This window comes from Oncorhynchus mykiss, chromosome 7 (genome assembly GCF_057628025.1).
Source record: "Oncorhynchus mykiss isolate SJ-2025 chromosome 7, ASM5762802v1, whole genome shotgun sequence".
Classification (NCBI taxonomy): Eukaryota; Metazoa; Chordata; class Actinopteri; order Salmoniformes; family Salmonidae; genus Oncorhynchus; species Oncorhynchus mykiss.
In genome coordinates, this window is record NC_143028.1 from 33245568 (window position 1) to 33271769 (window position 26202).

At 42.0% G+C, this 26202-nt stretch overlaps 1 protein-coding gene across 10 annotated transcripts; it reads right to left on the reverse strand.

Annotated features, from left to right (window-relative positions):
* Positions 1-101: 101 nt before the first annotated feature.
* Positions 102-26034, reverse strand: LOC110527721 (protein TASOR). 10 transcript variants are annotated; one of them, XR_016497202.1, is made up of 18 exons: positions 24975-26034; positions 23261-23406; positions 23069-23161; positions 22910-22982; positions 22577-22668; positions 22361-22495; positions 22019-22149; positions 21907-21932; positions 21620-21725; positions 11951-12054; positions 11259-11362; positions 11078-11150; positions 10695-10960; positions 9923-10463; positions 9347-9471; positions 8804-9078; positions 4757-4880; positions 102-2320 (listed from the first exon to the last, which is right to left on the reverse strand). XR_016497202.1 is itself a non-coding variant. In XM_090240728.1 (17 exons), the coding sequence occupies exons 1-17, from the start codon at positions 25198-25200 to the stop codon at positions 1185-1187; spliced, it is 3651 nt and encodes a 1216-aa protein (XP_090096854.1). In that variant the 5' UTR covers positions 25201-26034; the 3' UTR covers positions 102-1184. The 10 variants fall into 10 exon arrangements, 7 of the variants coding, with proteins under 7 accessions (XP_090096854.1, XP_090096858.1, XP_090096853.1 ...); XR_016497204.1 differs by having other exon boundaries at positions 4757-4885; positions 23261-23339; positions 24975-25549; XR_016497203.1 differs by having other exon boundaries at positions 1139-2320; positions 4757-4885.
* Positions 26035-26202: the final 168 nt, after the last annotated feature.

Sequence of the window (26202 nt, forward strand, 5' to 3'; positions counted from 1 at the left end):
AAGGGATCAAATACTTTCTTCCCTCACTGTATGTATGTATGTATGCATGTATATATATATCTGTACACATAGTACCAGTCAAAAGTTAGGACACCTACTCATTCCAGGGTTTTTCTTTATTTTTACTATTTTCTACATTGTAGAATAATAGTGAAGACATCAAAACTATGAAATAACACATGGAATCATGTGTTAAACAAATCAAAATATTTTATATTTGAGATTCTTCAAAGTAGAAGTCTTTTCATTCAAAAATGTATTGAATTAAGGGCACTTCATAATTTAAAAGGCTTTTAAAATCCATTATCGGTGCACAATTTCTACTTAAAATATCAAAGGGACACAAAAGGTACTCATTTCGTGGAATGACTGATTGTTTTCAAGTACCTTATGAACGTGAGCTGTGATTTCCTTGTTCTGCATGAGAACCATACTTTTCCAAATGGTTCTCTTTTTCCAAGAAACTCTCTAGAACTGGACAGAGTTCTTCTGGACATCTTTTATAATTTTCACCAGGTTACTGAACAGCTCAGGTTTCAGCTGGCTAATTAGACTACTGATGGGTGCAGGTGGATGAGCTTGGGAAAGGCCCTCCCACCCCTGAAGAACTCTCAATCATCTGAGTGAGATGATGTGGAGCCACCATGGTGGCTTCTGGAACCGGAGGATCAACATTTATGACATTGTCTTTTGATTGAAACGTTGCACTCGTTTGTGCCTTACACTTTCCCCGTAGCCCTCGAGCATCTAAGTCAGTGTTCTTTGTCGTGGTTGACATAGCACTTGGCTTGCACGTTCCCAGTTGCTCTCAGCAGTCTGAGTCCGGGTTCTCTGTTGTTTGCGCTCTTGTTATCCACTGGTTGCCCAGTGCCAGTGGTTGGATGGGGAGGGGCGCTAGACTAGAGTGCAGCTGAGATAGAGGCAGCTCTGTCTGGGCTGGGTTGTTGTAGAGGGGAGGGGTAAAAGGAGAGGCAGCGCCAGGACCGGGGAAGGATGAAGAGCGAATAATAACATGATTGTTATTATTACTATTAAACTGAGACACAGCTGAGGGAAACTGAGAAACTGATAAAGAACTGTAAGTGGATGAACTAGCAAGGTTAAGGCCGGGGCCAGAAGGAGAGGCAGGAGAGTGGCAGTTGGGGACAGAATGAGACACAGGTAGAGAACTGTAAGAGTCTGAACTAGCACGACCAGGGGCAGACAGGGACAGAGTGAGAAACAGGGCCACGAGAAGAAGGGTACCAGTTGTATGTAGTTCTATGAACGTGGCTAGCATGGTGGTGGTTATTGTTAGAAAAGACCAGGGGAGAGTCAGTGGCCACCATGCTAGGAATCCATTGCTCCTGTGTGTCTATGACGGTGCCCATGCGGTCTCTCAGGGAGCTGACGTAGTCCTGCATAGGCGGGGAGGTGTTGTAGAAGGAGACATACTCAGAGAAGGGCAGGATGGGGGGATGGCCTGGAGGACTCTGGCTAGGGATCAGTGGGGAGCTGTAGTGGACACTCTCTCTGAGCAGGAGGATCTGCATCTCTGTAGAGAAGTCGCTGAACTGCTGGTCCAGGACACAGTTCACTCTGCTCAGCACGGGCCTCTGGACGGGAGGAGTGTTCTGGATGGGGGGAGGATTTTGGACGGGAATCTGCTCAGGAGAACTGAGGTCAAGAGAGGGTGGTGACACCTCTTCTGTCTGCTTTATAACCGTCTCCACCTCTTCATCTACCACTTCAATCACATCGTCCTCCTCCAACTCTTTTTCTTCCTCCTCTACCTCCTCCCCCTCTTCTTGTCCAACATCCATTGTGGTTGGATCTTCAGCAACCACGCCAGATATAACTTTTCCTGTGCTGCCTTCAACCTGTTCCTGCCCAGCCTCCACAGGGCTAGGTTCTCCATTTGGCTTTGGCTCAGGTGAGGGGCTGCGGCACTTGTCTAGTAGCCTGGTGCTCGCTGGAGCACCAGGGATTTGAAAGAAGCTCTGGTTTGTGCTCGTCTTCTTGTCTGTGCTCGTCTTATGGTTGCCGCTTATTTCTGTGGGGTCACAGGGGGTTTCAGCTAATTGCTGCTCATCCACCATGGGACTGGAGCAAGAGCAGGGGCTTGGGCAGGGACTGGAGTAGGGGCTGGGCTCTTCTGACACCTCTAGGGAAGTACTGAGGCTATGCTGTGGGAGCTCCTCTAGTGTAGAGTTGATGCTTCTTTCCCGTCGTTCCGGGACACAGGGGGGGTAGCTTCTGTTTGCCATGGGGATCTGGGGAACAAAGCGTGGGTCCTGAAGGTTGTCCTTCTGGCTCAAGCAGTACTTGTTTGACTTCAGCCCTGCACAGGAGTAAAAGGTATTAGTAAATATCATAATAGTTTCACATATCAGCCAAATTATCTCACAGAAATGAAAATATACAGTACTAATCAAAGGTTTGGACACACCTACTCATTGTAGGGTTTTTCTGGAATAATAGTGAAGACATCAACACTATGAAATAACATGGAATCATGCAGTAATCAGAAATGTGTTATCAAAATATTTCATATTTGAGATTCTTCAAAGTAGCTACCCTTTGCCTTGATGACAGCTTTGCACACTTGGCATTCTCTCAACCAGCTTCATGTGGTAGTCACCGGGAATGCATTTCAATTAACAGATGTGCCTTGTTAAAAGTTAATTTGTAGAATTTCTTTCCTTCTTAATGCATTTGAGCCAATCGGTTGTGTTGTGACAAGGTGGTATACAAAATATAGCCCTATTTGGTAAGAGACCAAGTCCATATTATGGCAAGAACAGCTCAAATAAGCAAAGAGAAACAACAGTCCATTTCTTTATAACATGAAGATTAGTCAATGCGGAAAATGTCAAGAACTTTGAATATTTCGTCAAGTGCAGTCGCAAAAAACATCAAGCACTATGATGAAACTGGCTCTCATGAGGACCGCCACCAGAATGTAATACCTAGAGTTACCTCTGCTGCAGAGAATAAGTTCATTAGAGTTACCAGCCTCAGAAATTGCAGCCCAAATAAATGCTTCAGAGTTCATGTAACAGACACTTCTCAACATCAACTGTTCAGAGGAGACGTGGTTGAATTGCTGCAAAGAAACCACTTCTAAAGGACACCAATAAGAAAAGACTTGCTTGGGCCAAGAAACATGAGCAATGGACATTAGACCAGTGGAAATCTGTCCTTTGGTCTGATGAGTCCAAATTTGAGATTTTTGGTTCCAACCGCCGTGTCTTTGTGAGACGCAGAGTAAGTGAACGGATGATCTCCACGTATGGTTCCCACCGTGAAGCATGGAGGTGGTGTGATGGTGTGATGGTGCTTTGCTGGTGACACTGTCAGTGATATATTTAGGATTCAAGGCACACTTAACCAGCATTCTGCAGTGATACTCCATCCCATCTGGTTTGCGCTTAGTGGGACTATCATTTGTTTTTCAACAGGACAATGACCCAACACACCTCCAGGCTGTGTAAGGGCTATTTGACCAAGAAGGAGAGTAATGGAGTTCTGAATCAGATGACCTGGCCTCCACAATCACCCGACCTCAACCCAATTGAGAAAGTTTGGGATGAGTTGGACTGCAGAGTGAAGGAAAAGCAGCCAACACATGCTCAGCATGAAGATATCCCTCTAGTGGTGTGGGGGCTGTGCTTTGGAAAAGTGGGTGGGGTTATATCCTTCCTGTTTGGCCCTGTCCGGGGGTGTCCTCGGATGGGGCCACAGTGTCTCCTGACCGCTCCTGTCTCAGCCTCCAGTATTTATGCTGCAGTAGTTTATGTGTCGGGGGGCTAGGGTCAGTTTGTTATATCTGGAGTACTTCTCCTGGTACTTCTCCTGTCCTATTCGGTGTCCTGTGTGAAATTAAGTGTGCTCTCTCTAATTCTCTCTTTCTCTCTCTCAGAGGACCTGAGCCCTAGGACCATGCCTCAGGACTACCTGACATGATGACTCCTTGCTGTCCCCAGTCCACCTGGCTGTGCTGCTGCTCCAGTTTCAACTGTTCTGCCTTATTATTATTGGACCATGCTGGTCATTTATGAACATTTGAACATCTTGGACATGTTCTGTTATAATCTCCACCCGGCACAGCCCGAAGAGGACTGGCCACCCCACATAGCCTGGTTCCTCTCTAGGTTTCTTCCTAGGTTTTGGCCTTTCTAGGGAGTTTTTCCTAGCCACCGTGCTTCTACACCTGCATTGCTTGCTGTTTGGGGTTTTAGGCTGGGTTTCTGTACAGCACTTTGAGATATCAGCTGATGTACGAAGGGCTATATAAATACATTTGATTTGATTTGATGTGGGAACTCCTTCAAGACCGTTGGAAAAGCATTCCAGGTGAAGCTGGTTGAGAGAATGCCAAGAGTGTGCAAAATTGTCATCATGGCAAAAAGTGGCTACAAATATAAAACATTTTGATTAGTTAAACTTTTTTGGTTACCACATGATTCCATATGTGTAATTTCATAGTTTCTATGTCTTCCCTATTATTCTACAATGTAGAAAATAGTATAAAAGAAAGAAAAACCCTGGGATGAGTAGGTGCGTCCAAACCTTTCACTGGTACTGTATGTGCATACATTTCTTCAAACATATTTCAAAGGAACAAGTGCACATTACAGGGAAAGCCTATGTGTTATGTGATAGTCCATACCTGTGGGGATATACTATGGGAACATATAGCTTTAACTATGTGATCGTAATTGGAAAAACTTTTGCCCGGCCCGAGTTCTGCTGTATGTGCAGTGAGGGTCCATACCTGTGATGGGGATGAGGACCCATGGCATCTGTTCTTCCCCCTGATATTGGGACTGTGATCTTCTGGGCATTTCACCATTGGAACCGGGGCTGAAGCCCTCCAGACTGTTCGTGCTCCCTGCTGTCTGCTCTTACACACACACACACAGGGACAGAGAGAGAGAACAATACAAAGTTATGTACACATATTCAAATCAAACTTTGTCACATACAATAGCTGTAGACCTTACAGTAAAATGCTTACTTACAAGCCCTAACCAACAATGCAGTTAAAAAAAAATAAGAATAAGAAATAAAAGTAAGAAATAATTAAAGAGCAGCAGTAAAATAATAGCGAGGCTATATACAGGGGGTATCGGATACTTGAGGTAATATGTACAGTGGGGCAAAAAAGTATTTAGTCAGCCACCAATTGTGCAAGTTCTCCCACTTAAAAATATGAGAGGCCTGTAATTGTCATCATAGGTACACTTCAACTATGACAGACAAAATGAGAAAAAAAAATCTAGAAAATCACATTGTAGGATTTTTAATTAATTTATTTGCAAATTATGGTGGAAAATAAGTATTTGGTCACCTACAAACAAGCAAATTTCTGTCTCTCACAGACCTGTAACTACTTCTTTAAGAGGCTCCTCTGTCCTCCACTCGTTACCTGTATTAATGGCACCTGTTTGAACTTGTTATCAGTATAAAAGACACCTGTCCACAACCTCAAAGTCCCACTCCAAACTCCACTATGGCAAACACCAAAGAGCTGTCAAAGGACACCAGAAACAAAATTGTAGACCTGCACTAGGCTGGGAAGACTGAATCTGCAATAGGTAAGCAGCTTGGTTTGAAGAAATCAACTGTGGGAGCAATTATTAGGAAATGGAAGACATACAAGACCACTGATAATCTCCCTCGATCTGGGGCTCCATGCAAGATCTCACCCCGTGGGATCAAAATGATCACAAGAACGGTGAGCAAAAATCCCAGAACCACCCGGGGGGACCTAGTGAATGACCTGCAGAGAGCTGGGACCAAAGTAACAAAGCCTACCATCAATAACACACTACGCCGCCAGGGACTCAAATCCTGCAGTGCCAGACGTGTCCCCCTGCTTAAGCCAGTACATGTCCAGGCCCGTCTGAAGTTTGCTAGAGAGCATTTGGATGATCCAGAAAAAGAGTGGGAGAATGTCATATGGTCAGATGAAACCAAAATATAACTTTTTTGGTAAAAACTCAACTCGTCGTGTTTGGAGGACAAAGAATGCTGAGTTGCATCCAAAGAACACCATACCTACTGTGAAGCATGGGGGTGGAAACATCATGCTTTGGGGCTGTTTTTCTGCAAAGGAACCAGGACGACTGATCCGTGTAAAGGAAAGAATGAATGGGGCCATGTATCGTGACATTTTGAGTGAAAACCTCCTTCCATCAGCAAGGGCATTGAAGATGAAAAGTGTCTGGGTCTTTCAGCATGACAATGATCCCAAACACACCGCCCGGGCAATGAAGGAGTGGCTTCGTAAGAAGCATTTCAAGGTCCTGGAGTGGCCTAGCCAGTCTCCAGATCTCAACCCCATAGAAAATCTTTGGAGGGAGTTGAAAGTGTGTGTTGCCCAGCAACAGCCCCAAAACATCACTGCTCTAGGGGAGATCTGCATGGAGGAATAGGCCAAAATACCAGCAACAGTGTGTGAAAACCTTGTGAAGACTTACAGAAAACGTTTGACCTCTGTCATAACTTTGTTATTGACCAAATACTTATTTTCCACCATAATTTGCAAATTCATTAAAAATCCTACAATGTGATTTTCTGGATTTTTTTTCTCATTTTGTCTGTCATAGTTGAGGTGTACCTATGATGAAAATTGCAGGCCTCTCATCTTTTTTTGGTGCAGCTGTAGAACCTTTTGAGGATCTGAGGACACATGCCAAATCTTTTCAGTCCCCATAGATTTCGTCGTGCCCCCTTCCTGACTGCCTTGGTGTGCTTGGACCATGTTAGTTTGTTGGTGACGTGGACACCAAGGAACTTGAAGCTCTCAACCTGCTCCACTGCAGCCCCATCGATGAGAATGGGGGCATGCTGGAGTCCTCCATTTCCTGTAGTCCACAATCATATTGAGGGAGAGGTTGTAGTCCTGGCACCACGGCCAGATCTCTGACCTCCTCCCTATAGGCTGTCTCGTCGTTGATCAGGCCTACCTACCACTGTTGTCATCGGCAAACTTAATGATGGTGTTGGAGTCGTGCCTTTCCGTGCAGTCATGAATGAACAGGGAGTACAGGAGGGGACTGAGCACGCTCCCGTTTTGAGGATCAGCGAAGCAGATGTGTTGTTACCTAACCTTACCACCTGGGGGCAGCCCGTCAGGAAGTCCAGGATCCAGTTGCAGAGGGAGGTGATTAGTCCCAAGGTCCTTAGCTTAGTGATGAGCTTTGAGGGCACTATGGTCTGGAACGCTGAACTGTGGTGAATAAATATAATTCTCACCTAGGTGTTCCTTTTGTCCAGGTGGGAAAGGGCAGTGTGGAGTGCAATAGAGATTGCATCATCTGTGGATCTGTTTGGGCGGTATCCAAATTGGACTGGGTCTAGGGTTTCTGGGATAATGGTATTGAAGTGGGAAATCTGAGGTTTGTAGTTGTTCAACTCAGCCCCCAATGGAGATGCAGGGTGATATTAGTTATGTTTCACTTCCCAAGGCTTCCACTAGATGTCAACAGTATTTAGAACCTGTTTTGAGGATTCTACTCTAAAGGAGGGGCTCATAAGGGCTCTTTGAATGAGTGGTCTGGCAGAGTGCCACAGCCTCGGTCTGGCGCGCTCACGTGAAAGGTAACTACGTTCCACTTCATTTGTACAGACAAAGGAATTGTCCGGTTGGAACATTAATTAAGTTTTATGTTAAAAACATCCTAAAGATTGATTCCATGCTTAGGTTGGCATGTTTCTACGGGCTGTAACGGAACTTTTTGAACTTTTCGTCCGACGTTCAGCGCGACCTGAACACGCTTTTGGATTTGTTTACCAAACGCCCTAACAAAAGAAGATATTTGGACATAAATGATGGACATTATCGAACAAATCAAAACATTTATGGTGGAACTGGGATTCTTGGGAGTGCATTCTGATGAAGATCAAAGGTAAGTGAATATTTAAAATGCTATTTCTGAGTAATGTTGACTACCCAATATGGCGGGTATCTTTTTGGCTGCTTTGTTGTCTAAAGGCTGTACTCAGATTATTGCATGGTTTGCTTTCTCCGCAAAGTTATTTTGAAATCTGACACAGCAGTTGCATTAAGGAGAAGTTTATCTAAAGTTCCATCTTTATCAATGTTTATTATGAGTATTTCTATAAATTGATGTGGCTCTCTGCAATAAAAGTGCCAATGTAAACTCAGATTTTTTTTATATATATATGAACTTTACCAAACAAAACATACATGTATTGAGTAACATGAAGTCCTATGAGTGTCATCTGATGAAGATCATCAAAAGTTAGTGATTCATTTTTATCTCTTTCTGCTTTTTGTGACTCCTCTCTTTGGCTAGAAAAAATGACTGTTTTTCTGTGGCTTGGTGGTGACCTAACATAATCGTTTGTGGTGCTTTCGATGTAAATCCTTTTTGAAATCAGACACTGTGATGTATTAACGAGAATTGTATATTTAAAATGGTGTAAAATACATGTATGCTTGAGGAATTTTAAGTATGAGAATTTTGTTGTTTTGAATTTGGCGCCCTGCACTTTCACTGGCTGTTGCAGGGGGGGGGGTTCCCAGTCCTAGACGGGTTAAAGGAAAAAGCTTCTACCAGTTTGTGGTGAATAATTGCTGTTCTTTATGTACAAAATAAGTTAAAAATAAGTTACAAACAACGCAAAAAAACGAACAAAATAACAGTTGGTTAGGAGCATGTAAAACGTCAGCCTTCGCCTCCAACGCCGTTCTACCGCACTTTCACAGTCATTGAACTGGTTCTAAGTGGTACGGCTTGAGCAGAGGAAAGGTTTAGGAAAGGTTTAGGAAACAAAGGTTTCGATTTATTACCTCCAAGAAGTCAGCCTTGACCTGCAGGCCCCCAGAATGTCGTTTCCTCAGGTCAATGTCCTGATTGGGCGGCAGGCCCAGCTTGATCATCCTATCAAACAGCAAAGCTTTAGTCTGCTGTGTCCCCTCTCTTGACCATCCTCCTCCTCCTCTCCCCTCAGACAACTTGAAAGCAGCCTCTGAGCGGTCTCTCCTCAGGTCCACATCTCTCAGACCAACACTCTGCAGCATCACAGAGGACAGACAAGAAGGGCTCTGGCCCTTTTCAGCAGCTGCTGCTGGGAGGGAGAGAAAAGGAAGAGAAAAAAAAAGAGACATTTACTGCATTAACACTTTGTGGAACTCTTTTGCTAGGTGAGCCAGCAAACTATCCATGAAACACATTTAAGGAACTGGATTGAACATCTGAAGGACTGGATTTCACGTTAATTTAATCTAGTTTCCACTACTTATACCTAACAGGCTGACTAAACCACTCGCTTCGCGTGCGCGAGCATTGCAAAATACATTTAGAAATCTCTGTTATTCAATTATTGCACCCACACTGCTCGCGCGCGCCAACGAGCGTCTGCTCGCGCTGCAAGTACTGCCTCTCCCATCTCCTCATTGGTTTATAGAAGCAGGTACCCATGTGCCATCTCCTCATTGGTTATACCCAATGTGGGTGACTGAAAGACAAACAAGGTCAGTGGTGGTAATGCACCTAATTTATGAAAGTTGCCAATTGCAATATAAAGTCAAGAGAATAAAAAGCTTGGTAGGAGGAGAGATAACTAGAAACGATTCGGTTGACCGTTTTATGTGTGGATTAATTGTCAGAGTAGAGGACCTTGTGCATTTCAGGTAAAATAACAACTCAATATTTATATCCCAGGACAAATTAGCTAGAAACAGCAAGCTAGCTAAATAGGACAAATAGGCTAGCAAGTGCAAATGTTTAATGCTTTTTGACCTGTCCCCAAATTAATGTAATTGGTTCAGAGTTTGCTTTGATATTTTAACCTGCGTGTCGTGATCGCGTTTGGTGTGGGGGGACAATATAAATGTACGCACGGTGATGCACGCGCGCAGCCAGTTTTGGTTCTGTGTAAGGCCAATCCTCAGTAAGGCTTTCCATACCTGTTCTCCTATCCCTTCTGCCTCTTTCCTGTGAGGCCTTCTTCCGGTAGTTCAGAGTCCTCTCTGCAGTCTTCCTCTTCAGTTCTCGGGGGTCCAACCCACCTGCCCCCTGCTTTCGTCCTCCCTGCGGCACTCCCTTCTTCCGGACGTCCCCCTCTATGTTCCTCCAACACAGTATCAGGTTAATCAGCTCCTTCAACTTCTGAGGTTTGGCGTCAGTGGGAAACTGAGAGAGAGAGTGGTTGACCTGGACCCCCGGGGACTGGGCAGCAGTGGCACCATAAGGATTTACCTCTGACCCTACCACTGACTTGGCTCCAATGCCCTCCCAGCCCATTACAGGGCTGTTGTCATCGGGCACAGTGCAGTAACTCTCTACCATCTCCTTGGCTTGGAAAACAGGCATGGTGTAGAGGTTGGGGTTGTAGATGTAGGAGCGCAGGTAGCCCTCCGTGTTGAGTTTGTGGTGTTTGGGAGCCGGGAACAGCTTCCCCCGGTCATCCAGCTTGGTGTCATATTCAGTCATGGGGATGTGGCGGCGCTAGAGAGGAGATGATACAAAACTTTTCTGTATTCTTGAATGGAAATAAGCTCCATGTCACACAAAAAAGGTACAAAGTAAAACACCACATAACATTCAACACATCATCCCAAAACACATGTCAATAACATACACATATGGTTAGTCAAAATCGAGTTAAAAGTTTGACTAGTCAAAACACAAAACATGTCATCAATATGCTTATATTATCATATAATCACACATTTATACCTTTCCATGGTGGAGTCCACTGAGGTAGTCCCTGGCCTGGCGCTCGACCCCGGCCGAGAGGTCAGCGGGCGGGTTGCAGCGCACCTTGACCAGGGCGTGATGCAGGGCTGGGACAAAGCTGTTCAGCTGGGGCATGGCGGGGTCACGGGAGGACGTCTGTAAAGGCTCCTGCGTAGTTGGACACTTTGAACTGTATTTTGCCACGTCCCTGGACTCCTGAAAAACAAATAACGCTCGAAGGCATTTTTTCAACCCATCTCTTCTTTCTGAAAAATAAAAATAGTAAATAATTAGAGAATAACTATGTCACACATTAATACTAAGTTATTACATAGTTACTACACAGGCATAGAACAACTTAAATGTAAAGTGATTTGACTTACCAGTTGGAGTGGCCATCTGAACTGAAGACAGGAGGAACAGGAATCCTTTGTCAGCCAACATGTGGACAAGAACCTGCACATAGAAGAGGTGTTAGAGCAGGGCTGGAGCAAAAGCCTGCATTCCCAATAGCTCTCCAGGAGGAGGATTGGTCTAGTTAAGATGTGCTGGACCTGGACCTACCATTTGCTGTGTCTCCATGCCTTGAAGCAGTGCTGCCAGACAGTCTCCTGACTTGCTCTTATCCACCACCTCCAGCAGACTGCAGTGTGTCCCACTCTTCAACACTACAATAACACACACACGCGCACACACAAACACACACCATTAGAGACGTTTGAAGCCCTGTATCAGTGAGTCTTCTTCAAATCGCAGAAATTGGCACATGTATAGACACATGAAATCTAAATTGGATTAATTGTCAGTGTAAAGAAACATGACTTTGTATATCAAAATTCCACAAAGAACCAGCTAAAAAGAGGACCATATGCATGACAGGCAAAATAATTACCCAATGTTCATCTCCCAGGACAAACTAGCAAACTAGCGACCGCTAGCTAGCTAAATGTCCATGAATGGTTCATGTGTGTCGACCTGCCCCGAAATTAACATCATTTATTTGGGTATTTTAACATGCGTGTCATGATCACGCCTGGTGAAAATCATCAACATCAATCAATGTGCATGATGGCATACAAGCACGTGTGGCCAGTGTAGTCACAAGTAAGAATGACAAAAGGTACCCATGTCGTACAACATGGGAGCATAGATCAGTGTGACGATGCAGTCTTTTACTTTTCGCTGAGCATACAGTACTGCGTATATATTCTTTGATCTCCAGCACTTGTGTAATGTGATCCTCTTGTAATGTGTACCTTGGTGGCTGCCTGCGTACAGGTTCCAGGAGAACAGAGCCGAGGGGATCATCTGAGTTACCTGGTCCATACTCATCACCAGACCCAGCTCCAGCTTCTCTGGCCTAGAACGGACACACAATGACACTGGTTACCTTCTTTCTGTAATAAAGCACTGTTGTGGAGAAAGACTCATTCTGATTGGCTGTGCCTGGCTCTCCAGTGGATGGGTGGACCTATACCCTCCTAGGCCCACCCATGGCTGCAGCCCTGCCCAGTCATGTGAAACCCATAGATTAACCTCTTGGAGCTCTAGGGGCGCTATTTCATTTTTGGATAAAAAACGTTCCCGTTTTAAGCGCGATATTTTGTCACGAAAAGATGCTCGACTATGCATATTCTTGACAGTTTTGGAAAGAAAACACTCTGAAGTTTCAGAATCTGCAAAGATTTTGTCTGTAAGTGCCCCAGAACTCATTCTACAGGCGAAACCAAGATGATGCATCACCCAGGAATTAGCAGAATTTCTGAAGCTCTGTTTTCCATTCTCTCCTTATATGGCTGTGATTGCGCAAGGAATGAGCCTACACTTTCTGTCGTTCGCCCAAGGTCTTAGCAGCATTGTGACGTATTTGTAGGCATATCATTGGAAGATTGGCCATAAGAGACTACATTTTCCAGAGGTCCGCCCGGTGTCCTTTGTCTAAATTTGTGCGTAATCTTCAGGTGCAGGCATTTTCTCCTGGGATTCAGGAGAGAAAGCATGTTTCCAAGAACGATGTATCAATGAAGAGATATGTGAAAAACACCTTGAGGATTGATTCTAAACAACGTTTGCCATGTTTTCAGTCGATATTATGGAGTTAATTTGGAAAAAAGTTTGCGTTTTGAGGACTGAATTTATGGATTTTTTTTGGTAGCCAAATGTGATGTATAAAACGGAGCTATTTCTAATACACAAGGAATCTTTTTGGAAAAACTGAGCATCTGCTATCTAACTGAGAGTATCCTCATTGAAAACATCAGAAGTTCTTCAAAGGTAAATGATTTTATTTGAAGGCTTTTATGTTTTTGTTAATGTTGCGTGCTGGATGCTAACGCTAATGCTAACGCTAAATGCTAACGCGAAATGCTAACTCTAGCTAGCTACTTTTACACAAATGATTGTTTTCCTATGGTTGAGAAGCATATTTTGAAAATCTGAGATGACAGTGTTGTTTACAAAAGGCTAAGCTTGAGAGATGGCATATTTATTTCATTTCATTTGCGATTTTCATAAATAGTTAACGTTGTGTTATGCTAATGAGCTTGCTGATAGATTTACACAATCCTGGATACAGGGTTTTTTTCATAGCTAAACGTGACGCAGAAAACGGAGCGATTTGTCCTAAACAAATAATCTTTCAGGAAAAACTGAACATTTGCTATCTGAGAGTCTCCTCAATGAAAACATCTGAAGTTCTTCAAAGGTAAATGATTTTTTTGAATGCTTTTCTGTTTTTTTGTGTAAATGTTGCCAGCTGAATGCTAATGCTAAATGCTACGTTAGCCATCAATACTGTTACACAAATGATTGTTTTGCAATGGTTGAGAAGCATATTTTGAAAATCTGAGATGACAGTGTTGTTAACAAAAGGCTAAGCTTGAGAGCTAGCATATTTATTTCATTTCATTTGCGATTTTCATGAATAGTTAACGTTGCGTTATGGTAATGAGCTTGAGTCTGTATTCACGAACCCGGATCCGGGATGGGGAGATCAGAAAGGTTAAGTCTTAATTTATTTATTTCTCGTTTGATTTCCTTTGATTTTCCCATGATGTCAAGCAAAGAGGCACGGAGTTTGAAGGTAGGCCTTGAAATACATCCACAGGTACAACTCCAATTGACTCAAATTATGTCAATAAACTTATCATAAGCTTCTAAAGCCATGAAATTTTCTGGAATTTTCCAAGCTGTTTAAAGGCACAGTCAATTTAGTGTATGTAAACTTCTGAACCACTGGAATTGTGATACAGTGAAATAATCTGTCTGTAAACAATTGTTGGGAAAATTACTTATGTCATACACAGTAGATGTCATAACTGACTTGCCAAAACTATAGTTTGTTAACAAGAAATTTGTGGAGTGGTTGAAAGAAGTTAATGGCTCCTACAAAATGTATGTAAACTTCTAACTTCAACTAATTTGGGATGCCTTTAAAGCGTACTTTAGGGGGATGCAATCTCATACTCTGCAAGCTAAGAACATGAACAACTTCATAGTTAAAACCTGTTGCGACGAGCAATCCCGTATCCGGGATCCTATTTATAGCCTCAAGCTCATTACCATAACGCAACGTTAACTATTCATGAAAATCGCAAATGAAATGAAATAAATATATTTGCTCTCAAGCTTAGCCTTTTGTTAACAACACTGTCATCTCAGATTTTCAAAATATGCTTTTGAACCATAGCTAAACAAGCATTTGTGTAAGAGTATTGATAGCCTAGCATAGCATTAAGCCTGGCATTCAGCATGCAACATTTTCACAAAAACAAGAAAAGCATTCAAATAAAATAATTTACCTTTGAAGAACTTCAGATGTTTTCAATGAGGAGACTCTCAGTTAGATAGCAAATGTTCAGTTTTTCCAAAAATATTATTTGTGTAGGAGAAATCGCTCCGTTTTGTTCATCACGTTTGGCTACCAAAAAACCCAGAAAATTCAGTCATCAAAACGCCGAACTTTTTTCCAAATTAACTCCATAATATCGACTGAAACATGGCAAACGTTGTTTAGAATCAATCCTCAAGGTGTTTTTCACATATGTCTTCGATGATATATCGTTCGTGGAAGTCTGGTTTCTCCTCTGAATCACATGGAAGAATACTTGCAGCTGGAGATTACGCACCAATTTCGACGCAGGACACCAGGCGGACACCTGGTAAATGTAGTCTCTTATGGTCAATCTTCCAATGATATGCCAACAAATAGTCACAATGCTGCAAACACCTTGGGGAAACGACAGAAAGTGTAGGCTCATTCCTTGCGCATTCACAGCCATATAAGGAGACAATGGAAAACAGCGCCTCAAATTTTGCTCACTTCCTGTTTGAAGTTTCATCTTGGTTTCGCCTGTAGCATCAGTTCTGTGGCACTCACAGATAATATCTTTGCAGTTTTGGAAATGTCAGTTTTCTTTCCAAAGCTGTCAATTACATGCATAGTCGAGCATCTTTTCGTGACAAAATATCTTGTTTAAAACGGGAACGTTTTGTATCCAAAAATTAAAAGAGCGCCCCCTATCTCGAAGAAGTTTTAAGAACACTAAACAATATTGTTGAAAATTAAACGTATCCAAGGATTGTTCCAAAAGGTTGTGTTTTTATGGAATGATATTGGTTCTTGTAGAATATGTTTCATTTTCAACAATATTGTTAATGTGTTAACTTTATCTTTTGAAAATAGACAACGTAAAAAGATGTCTTTAGTCGAGGTGCATCAGAATTCACCAATGAATTGGTCCACATGGAAAACGAAAGGCATAGAAACTGTAAATGACTTGGTAACAGGAAATAAATGTATTTCCATGAAAGTACTAAGAAGTAATTTTGAACGGTCCAATGTAGATAGTTTCAAATACATGCAACTTAAAAAAGTTACATATCACAACATTTTTATTTGAAATCTTTTGGACATCAGAGCAACCTTGAGGGAATCTTATTTGATTCAGATTTTTTTTTTCATATGATAGAGAAGATATACAAAACCTTGCGGAGAGCATATCCAACTGACAAACTATTAGAGCAGGTATTCCCAAACTGGGGTACGCGCAATGCCGTCAGGGGTACGCCAAATAAAAATGTGATTCACAGTTAAAAAAAACAATAATTAACAAATGTTTTCTTCACATTTTCAAAACAGTCCATTTATATTTTCCTTTACATTTGGGTGGTTTTTTCCCCCTCGCCTGAGTAGCCTCATTTCACTGCCAAAAATCAAATTAAACCATCTAGTGTTCAGCGAAATAACAACACAATGTCAAATACAGGTAGCCTAGTCAAATAAATGACATCCAATCACATTAACCATTACTCTCTTGCGGGAATTCCACTAACAGTACATACAGTGCCTTGCGAAAGTATTCGGCCCCCTTGAACTTTGCGACCTTTTGCCACATTTCAGTCTTCAAACATAAAGACATAAAACTGTATTTTTTTGTGAAGAATCAACAACAAGTGGGACACAATCATGAAGTGGAACGACATTTATTGGATATTTCAAACTTTTTTAACAAATCAAAAACTGAAAAATTGGGCGTGCAAAATTATTCAGCCCCTTTACTTTCAGTGCAGCAAACTCTCTCCAGAAGTTCAGTGAGGATCTCTGAATGATCCAATGTTGACCTAAATGACTAATGATGATAAATACAATCCACCTGTGTGTAATCAAGTCTCCGTATAAATGCACCTGCACTGTGATAGTCTCAGAGGTCCGTTAAAAGCGCAGAGAGCATCATGAAGAACAAGGAACACACCAGGCAGGTCCGAGATACTGTTGTGAAGACGTTTAAAGCCGGATTTGGATACAAAAAGATTTCCCAAGCTTTAAACATCCCAAGGAACACTGTGCATGCGACAATATTGAAATGGAAGGAGTATCAGACCACTGCAAATCTACCAAGACCTGGCCATCACTCTAAACTTTCAGCTCATACAAGGAGAAGACTGATCAGAGATGCAGCCAAGAGGCCCATGATCACTCTGGATGAACTGCAGAGATCTACAGCTGAGGTGGGAGACTCTGTCCATAGGACAACAATCAGTCATATATTGCACAAATCTGGCCTTTATGGAAGAGTGGCAAGAAGAAAGCCATTTCTTAAAGATATCCATAAAAAGTGTTGTTTAAAGTTTGCCACAAGCCACCTGGGAGACACACCAAACATGTGGAAGAAGGTGCTCTGGTCAGATGAAACCAAAATTGAACTTTTTGGCAACAATGCAAAACGTTATGTTTGGCGTAAAAGCAACACAGCTGAACACACCATCCCCACTGTCAAACATGGTGGTGGCAGCATCATGGTTTGGGCCTGCTTTTCTTCAGCAGGGACAAGGAAGATGGTTAAAATTGATGGGAAGATGGATGGAGCCAAATACAGGACCATTCTGGAAGAAAACCTGATGGAGTCTGCAAAAGACCTGAGACTGGGACGGAGATTTGTCTTCCAACAAGACAGTGATCCAAAACATAAAGCAACATCTACAATGGAATGGTTCAAAAATAAACATATCCAGGTGTTAGAATGGCCAAGTCAAAGTCCAGACCTGAATCCAATCGAGAATCTGTGGAAAGAACTGAAAACTGCTGTTCACAAATGCTCTCCATCCAACCTCACTGAGCTCGAGCTGTTTTGCAAGGAGCAATGGGAAAAAATGTCAGTCTCTCGATGTGCAAAACTGATAGAGACATACCCCAAGCGACTTACAGCTGTAATCGCAGCAAAAGGTGGCGCTACAAAGTATTAACTTAAGGGGGCTGAATAATTTTGCACGCCCAATTTTTCAGTTTTTGATTTGTTAAAAAAGTTTGAAATATCCAATAAATGTTGTTCTACTTCATGATTGTGTCCCACTTGTTGTTGATTCTTCACAAAAAAATACAGTTTTATATCTTTATGTTTGAAGCCTGAAATGTGGCAAAAGGTTGCAAAGTTCAAGGGGGCCGAATACTTTCGCAAGGCACTGTATGTAGCCAAACGTAGCTGCTGCTCATGTTGGTATCTGTACTGATAGCGCAAAAGCCATGACAGGGAGACATAGCGGAGTGGTAACGCGTGTGCAAGCAGTTGCTCCCAACGCTACTTGGGTACACTGCAGCATCTACCGAGAGGCTCTTGCTGCCAAGGGAATGCCTGACAGCTTGAAAGACGTTTTGGACACTACAGTGAAAATTGTTAACTTTGTTAAAGCAATGTCCCTGAACTTTCGTGTATTTTCTGCACTATGCAATGATATGGGCAGCAACCATGTAATACTTTTACAGCATACATGTCACGTCCTGACCATTGTTCTTTTGTGTTTTCTTTGTTTTAGTGTTGGTCAGGACGTGAGCTGAGTGGGCATTCTATGTTGTATGTCTGGTTTGTCTATTTCTATGTTTAGCCTGATATGGTTCTCAATCAGAGGCAGGTGTTAGTCATTGTCTCTGATTGGGAACCATATTTAGGTAGCCTGTTTTGTGTTTGGTTTTTGTGGGTAGTTGTCTTCTGTCTATGCACCAGATAGGACTGTTTTGGTTTTTTCACATTTATTGTTTTGTATTTTGTAGTGTTCATGTTTATTGTCCTAATTAAACATGTTGAACACTAACCACGCTGCATTTTGGTCCTCTCCTTCAATGGAAGAAAACCGTTACAATACAGAAGTGCGTTGGTTATCTAGGGGCAAAGTATTGACACTTTCTTTTTTTAAATTGAGAGACCAGCTTAAAGTTTTGACTGACCATAATTTTCACTTGTCTGACTGCTTGCATGATGATGAGTTTCTCACACGACTGGCCTATCTGGGTGATGTTTTTTTCTGGCCTGAATGATCTGAATCTAGGATTACAGATACTCTCCACAACTATATTCAATGTGAGGGACAAAATTGAGGTTGATTAAGAAGTTGGAGCCCTTCTCTGTCTGCATTAACAAGGACAACACACAGGTCATTCCATCATTGTATGGTTTTTGTGTGCAAATGAACTCAAGCTTACGGACAATATCAAATGTGATATAGCGATGCACCTGAGTGAGTTGGTTGTGCAACTACGCAGGTACTTTCCCGAAACGGGTGACACAAGCATGCCCTGCCTCCAGTCCACTTACCGATATCTGAACAAGAGAGCCTCATCGAAATTGTGAAAATGTCATTTAAATCAGAAGCCACTGCCAGATTTCTGGATAGGGCTGCGCTCAGAGTATTCTGCCTTGGCCAATCAAGCTGTTAAGACACTGTTGCCCTTTGCAACCACGTACCTATGTGAGAGAGGATTCTCGGCCCTCACTAGCATGAAAACTAAATACAGGCACAGACTGTGTGGAAAATAATTTAAGACTGAGCCTCTCTCCAATACCTCCAAACCTCTTGTCCCAATTGGTGTTTTTAAATCACTGATGAAGGATTTTGACTGATTCCCTGATCTGTTAATGTTTTTAATTTGCTGTTTTAGGATTTTGTTATACTCTTGTGAATTTATGGTTTTTACTAGATTACTTGTAGTTTTTCATGTCTGTCTGTATTTGTCTAATGACTTGGTGCTGCCTATCTTGGCCAGGATGCTCACGAAAAAGAGACTTCTCAAAAAAATCTCAAATGAGTCCTTCCTGGTTACATAATGGTTAAATAAAAAAATACAACCCAACATTGCAGCGTTATGTACATCCTTTCACACCCTTCTCATTAATCTGTGGTGAGTTATTCCCAATTTTCGTTGTACAAATATGTTTTATACGTAAGATGTTTAAATAAAGAGCAAAATGTTTTATTATTATTTGTGCCCTGGTCCTATAAGTGCTATTTACAACTTCCCACGAGCCGGGTTGTGACAAAAACTCACACTCTTATGTTTAACAAAGGTATCGTAAAGTGTGTGTGTGGCAGGCTTACAATGATGGCAAAAAAACAAAATTAGAGTGCACTGACCTTGGTGCCAGAGGGGGTACACAGCTTGAATGTTTGAAGGGGTACGGGACTATAAAAAGCTTGGGAACCACTGTCTTAGAAAAATATAAACTATTGGGAACTAAGACTTAAAAATGACTTGTTGGTACAAGATGGAGAGAAAGTTGGAACATAACTAATTCAATTAATTAAAGAAAATGTATGCTTAATCCAGTATAAACAAAGGTATCGGATTTAGAGACAAAATTGACTAAATTCTACAGCACAACGGAAGAGTCCTGTCTTAAGTGTAAAACTAGCAATGATTCAATAGTCCATGCTTTCTGGGAACGCTATAAAGTCCAAAAGTTGTGTGTGTAGGGCTGACCCCATTTAGTCGACTGATCTATTGTTTGGTCGATAGGCTGTTGGTCGACCGATGTTTCCTTTAGTCGAGCAGTCACAATATTATTTTTCAAGGTGCATCCGTCTGATTGGACGGAAGACTAATCCAGTGGTTCCCACTTGAGAAGATTCATGAGACCATAATGACAAAGCAAAAACAGGTTTTTACATAAGTATTCAGACCATTGACTCAGTACTTTGTTTTTTATTTTTATTTTTATTTTACCTTTATTTAACCAGGCAAGTCAGTTAAGAACAAATTCTTATTTTCAATGACGGCCTGGGAACAGTGGGTTAACTGCCTGTTCAGGGGCAGAACGACAGATTTGTACCTTGTCAGCTCGGGGGTTTGAACTCGCAACCTTCCGGTTATTAGTCCAACGCTCTAACCACTAGGCTACCCTGCCGCCCCTGTCTGACAGTCTTTTAGGTGCCTTTTGGCAAACTCCAAGCAGGCTGTCATGTGCCTTTTACTGAGGAGTGGCTTCTGTCTGGTCACTCCACTTTCAAGACCTGGTTGGTGGAGTACTGCAGAGATGGTTGTCCATCTGGAAGGTTCTACCATCTACACAGAGGAACTCTGGAGCTCTGTCATAGTGACCATCTGGTTCTTGGTCACCTCCCTGACCAAGGCCATTCTCCCCCAATTGCTCAGTTTGGCTCTAGGAAGAGTCTTGGTGGTTCCAAACATCTTATATTTAAGAATGGTGGAGGCCACTGTGTTCTTGGGACCTTCGATGCTGCAGAAATGTTTTGGTGTCCCTTCTCCAGATCTGTGCCTCGACACAATCCGGTCTCGGAGCTCTATGGATAATTCCTTTGACCTCTTGGCTTGTTTTTTTCTCTGACATGCACTGTCAACTGTGGGACCTTATATAGACAGGTGTGTGCCTTTCCAAATTATGTCCAATCAATTGAATTTACCACAGGTGGATGCCAATCAAGTTGTAGAAACATCAAGGATGATAAATGGAAACAGGATGCCCCTGAGCTCGATTTTGAGTCTCATAGCAAAGGGTTTGAATACTTATGTTTTTTTAATGTTTAATACATTTGCTAACATTTCTTAAACCTGTTTTCGCTTTGTCATTATGGGGTATTGTGTGTAGATTGAGGAAAAGTAATCATTTAATACATTTTAGAATAAGGTTGTAACATAACAACATTTGGAAAAAGGGAAGGGGTCTGAATACTTTCCAAATGCAATGTGCAATGTAAACATATTTTTAATCCGTCTGTCTGCATATTTCAAGACATGGCATATGGGGGTGTAGTGAGATACCCAATGGGCTGGATGATTCTCTTCTCATCACTGATCTTTAAAAAGGTTATTTTAAAACTTGGAAATCAATTAATCTGCCATCATTAAATCAATGGAAAAATCAAATGATTTCTTATTGAAACAGCAAGGGCAACAAAGAAAAACAAATTGGTACAATTTAAGGCCATGTGGCAAACAATAACATAAGCAATAGGGATGGAAATGTGAGCATGAGGGTCTGGGCAGAGGCGATGTAGTTGTTTTTTGTGTGCGTCTGTAAATTGTTGTTCGTATGTTTTTGGTGTCGGTGATTTTTTATTTTTTTTTTTAACAATAAAAATAATAGTGACTTCATTATCAAGTCGACATTGATATGTAAAAAGGTCACATGACTCACAGTTTGAAAGGCAGGAAGGGGGGAGAGAAGGAGCAGAAGGAGACCTGGGACACTACTCTACCCTCATTCACAAGCTCTCCACTCCACACTGTGTATTTACTCCTGCCTGTAGACACAGACAAGGGCATGACAGTCAAAAACATCCATCAGTAGATAACATGAACACCATGAGAGTACTTACCTGGTACGTTGCTCTGAATGACAGCATCTGCTCAATGATTAAAATGTAAATTACACATGGTAATAATATCATAATCCTACTTCCACATAACAAATTATGACATTACCTTTACTTCCTGTTTGGCTGTTTGACCTGTTAGAGAACATAAACAAAATCATTTTGTGGATTGGTTGACATTTCTACATCAACACTCATACATAATTGACATAGACCTGTACCTTAGGGGAGCCATGGGCTTGGCTTGTAACGGAGCATCTTTGCCTTTGAACTGGAAAGAGACCACTGCATAGGGGCACACATGCCTCGGCCGAGCCTTCAGCTCATCAAAGTCATACTCATAGAAGTATTGCTGTCAAATCAAATCAAATGTTATTTGATCACATACACCCACACCCTGTGGCCAGAATGAGACGTACAGTAAATACAAGAAACCTCTATGCCACACGTGCATTTTAGTTTGATTTTCCCTCTTAATATTTACAAATATTGCCGGTATAATAATCGATTATAATCCAAATGAGAGACCTATCCTCTACATGCAATGTAGTTAGTACCAGTACCTGAGTGAGCTCATAGGCTCTATAGGAGGTGAGAGATGTGACTATGCTGGCATTCTTCGATAAATGGCTGTCAAACTTGAGTGTGGGATCCAAAAGGTTCTTAGACATGTTATCATAGATGCTCTTTACTTTACCCTGTTGGAGAGAGAGATTTGCTTGTTTACTTTCATTCATATTCTGACCACTTTTTTACGAAAAACAACAAGGTTTTCTTACCTTGATAACCTTGAATATGATGATCTCTCCCATGACTCCAGGGTTAAAAGGATTGATCTGCAGTAAGTCTGAGTATTTAGACAAATAAACACCTGGAAGATACAACGGAAACATTTCTGTCTTATTCCTCCTCATAACCATTTTTTACTTGAGCTGGGAATTGCCAGGGACCTTTCAATACGATATCACAACACTTAGGTATAATCCTCACTTCAGCTTAGATCTCCCTATATACACATACAAACAATAACTACACCAAAGATAAACTAGCATCTGCCAACACTTCAACACTCAGGTTTAAATAGCCCACTATGGCTCGGATGATGACCTTACCCTTAGCTGGATTTCCCAGAGCGGTGATCCAGCTGTGCCCCACAAGAAGTCCATTCTCACAGATCCATGGTAGCTATAACCAGGCGTGTAACAGTATTATTACACGTAATATGTACATTCAATACACATATAAACGTAGCGATACTATAGGTCCTTCACCATGGTGGAGTCAGCAGTCAGGAAACAGTGGGTCTCCTCCAGCTCCTTCTCCGTCCTCCCATCCAGCTTCAGCTCCCTCCTTTTCTCTACAAACTGTCAATCAAACAACGATAAAAAAGATGAACCATCAGCGCTGCTGCAGATGAGTGGCATTTTTGTGTCACGAAAATGTCACCCTAAAGCATTGCTTACATTCTTCTCCAGCAGTTTGTTGTGGACGATTCTTAGCTTGGTGTACGTGAACGTCCCGTTGGAGCTGGCTTCTATGTAGCTGGAAGACAGAATAGTCAAGATGTCCTCAAACTCCCTGGACTCTGAGGACACATACTGGAACAACGCTACAGGGACAGAGACGAGAGACAGTCAGGTCGGTCAGTTCAGTTCTTTCCCAAATCCCAATCTAAACATGTTTGTCTTCGGAGACAAAATAATGCACAGTCTATTCTATGCTCAGTCAGAATATTGACCCACACACAAAAACAAACTTAGTAAGCCATCACGCAACACAAAGAACACCCCCTCCGTGTTAGCAAGTCAGTGTTTTTTCAACCATTTCTCTCTCTCCCAGAAATGCAACTACAGATGCTAGGCTTATATAAAGCTACATTGGCCAAAATAACAGGAAAATATGACTGGGTGCCATTTCTGACGAGACATTGTGAAGTCTACTTTTACAGAAGTGAGAAAAACCACACTCTCAAAAGTGACTCAAATAACAGGAAGCCTGTCTCAATGTGGTAACATCTTCCACTGTGCACCACAATGTATGATGTGCTGGGATGCAGGCCTTACACAAATTAAAACACATTATGAAATGTAGTATCATCTGTGTTGGTTGACATGAATAACACTTCCTCTACAATATTCATAGATCCATCAAGAACATTTTGGCAGTGCACTCATTTACGACATTGGGGCTCAAGACATGGACACATCTGCATAAATTGTGTCCTGTAGAACAGAGTTTGTGGGGAAGGATATGCAACAGCAATCATCGAGAGTGGTAGCTCCCTGATTTCTCTATCGTTCTGGTGGTTGGCGATGGAAAAATAATAATAATAATAATAATAATAAATACCACAATATATAATATACAACATATGAAAAACTGCTAACAGGAAGTTAATCCAGAGATTCTTACCTTTGTCTCGATTCGGCAGTCTCGTCCAAATCATTATGGCATTTATAGTTCTTTCTGATATACCTTCGCTTTACATTAGCATTTCATATTATTATTATTATTGGGGGGGGGGGGGTAAATACAGGCAAATATATTGATTAAAATCACCTTGTCCTAGAGAGATTAACACTGTTATCAACCTGCAGAAACAGTGTGCAAGATGTAGGCTAGCCGACAGTAGTGTGCTGATCTACCAGCATATCACATTTTACACAATACATCTGTTTATCTACTTACACTTTATTTATTAAAGTTTATTGTACACAATGCTCACCACCACTCTACATTCCAATGGCTATCTAACTACCTACCTGGCCAAGTAAACCATGTTTCCCTTCCAGGTGCAATAAAAGCAGGTGACCTAACTAAGCAAACGAAGAACATGCTAAATAGTCTACCTGAACAGTGACCCTGGTCAAAATTAATGATCTGACAGCTGAAACACTGTTTACAAGTAAGTAATATATAGCTATTGGTATAGCTATAGCTATTGGAATGTAAAATATATAGCCATTGGAATGGGCCAAACCCTATCCCGGACGACGCTGGGGCAATTGTGTGCCACCCTATGGGACTCCCAACCACGGCCGGTTGTGATACAGCCTGGAATCGAACCAGGGTCTGTTGTGACGCCTCTAGCACTGAGATGCAGTGCCCTGGACCGCTGCGCCACTCGGGAGCCAACTGTTACAGCTAATTTCAATTATTTAGCCATTGAGAAAGTACCTCTCTTTTCTTTGTTCTTTCTCGGTATCTGAAAGTGTAAGTGGTCCCCCGCTTTTGGAATATATTGCGTCGAAGTTCCACTTCTCGGTCTCGTCTCCGTACCACCAGCTTGCTCGGAAGAATGCTCGCCATCTTCAGTTGGTGTAGTCTCGGAGGGTAACGTTGTGTAATATTTCACTGAGCTGCATTTCGATGCAGGGATGTTGTCACCACTGTGGCTCTCCATCTGAGATAAACAATTTGTCAACAAACGTAACCGAAACGTAGCTATATTTATTTGTAAATCGGCGGAGTGTTGGTTTCCTGTACACTCTGAGCGCAGACACTCAAAAAAATATTTTTCACTGACGTACGTATTCGACGCTTGGATTCTCAATCGAGGGCTGCGTTTCAAACTCTTAAAATAGTTACCCTCTCCCCTCAAATTAAGTGGACACTTCTGACGTGTTGACACTTGCAGGACGAGGGAATAATTAATTCATTTTAAACGGTCCGCTAATCCGGAAAGTTGTCACTCGTTCATCCCACGGTTGTGTTTTGAGTCATCATGAAACTGTTGTGTGCCTTATATGGCTACAGTCAATTATGATTGCCTTTCATATCTTGGCTTGAAGACAGCGCATCCGCAGACATCGAATGTTAGCCATCCTACCATATCAGGTAAATCGAAAATGATAAGTGTGTTGTCAGGAAAAGTTATGTGCGCAAGTTAACGTTTCCAAAAGCTTACCAAACAGAAACATCATTACTTTTATGATACGTATTTGAGCCGTCATGATCATTAGTAGCACCATTTCTAACTTATTTACATTCGTTTTTATATACACTTCTATGTTGACTTCGCCATATTAATGTTGGTTTTAAATTGACGGACGTTTCTTAGTACAATTGTCACGAATTGAAATATGGGGCGTTTCAGAGCCGGAGTGAACATAATTGTACACTCGCAAACTGGATCAAAGCGAGGGCTAAGAGGCGTACGTTGCCAATTTTCCTTGCTTGGCTAATTATTTGGACCAACGACAAAGTTACCCGCGGGGATTCGCATAATGGCACAAAGGGAGGGTAAGTGGAGGAGGGTGTGTCTTTTGTAGAGTTTGAAACGCAGCGGAGGTTTTATCCGAAGGGTTTTGGCGCCGTCTGCTGCTATTTGAAAGGTCTGATGGCTCAGTTTATATTTACATTTTAGTCATTTAGCAGAAGCTCTTAACCAGAGCAACTTAAATGT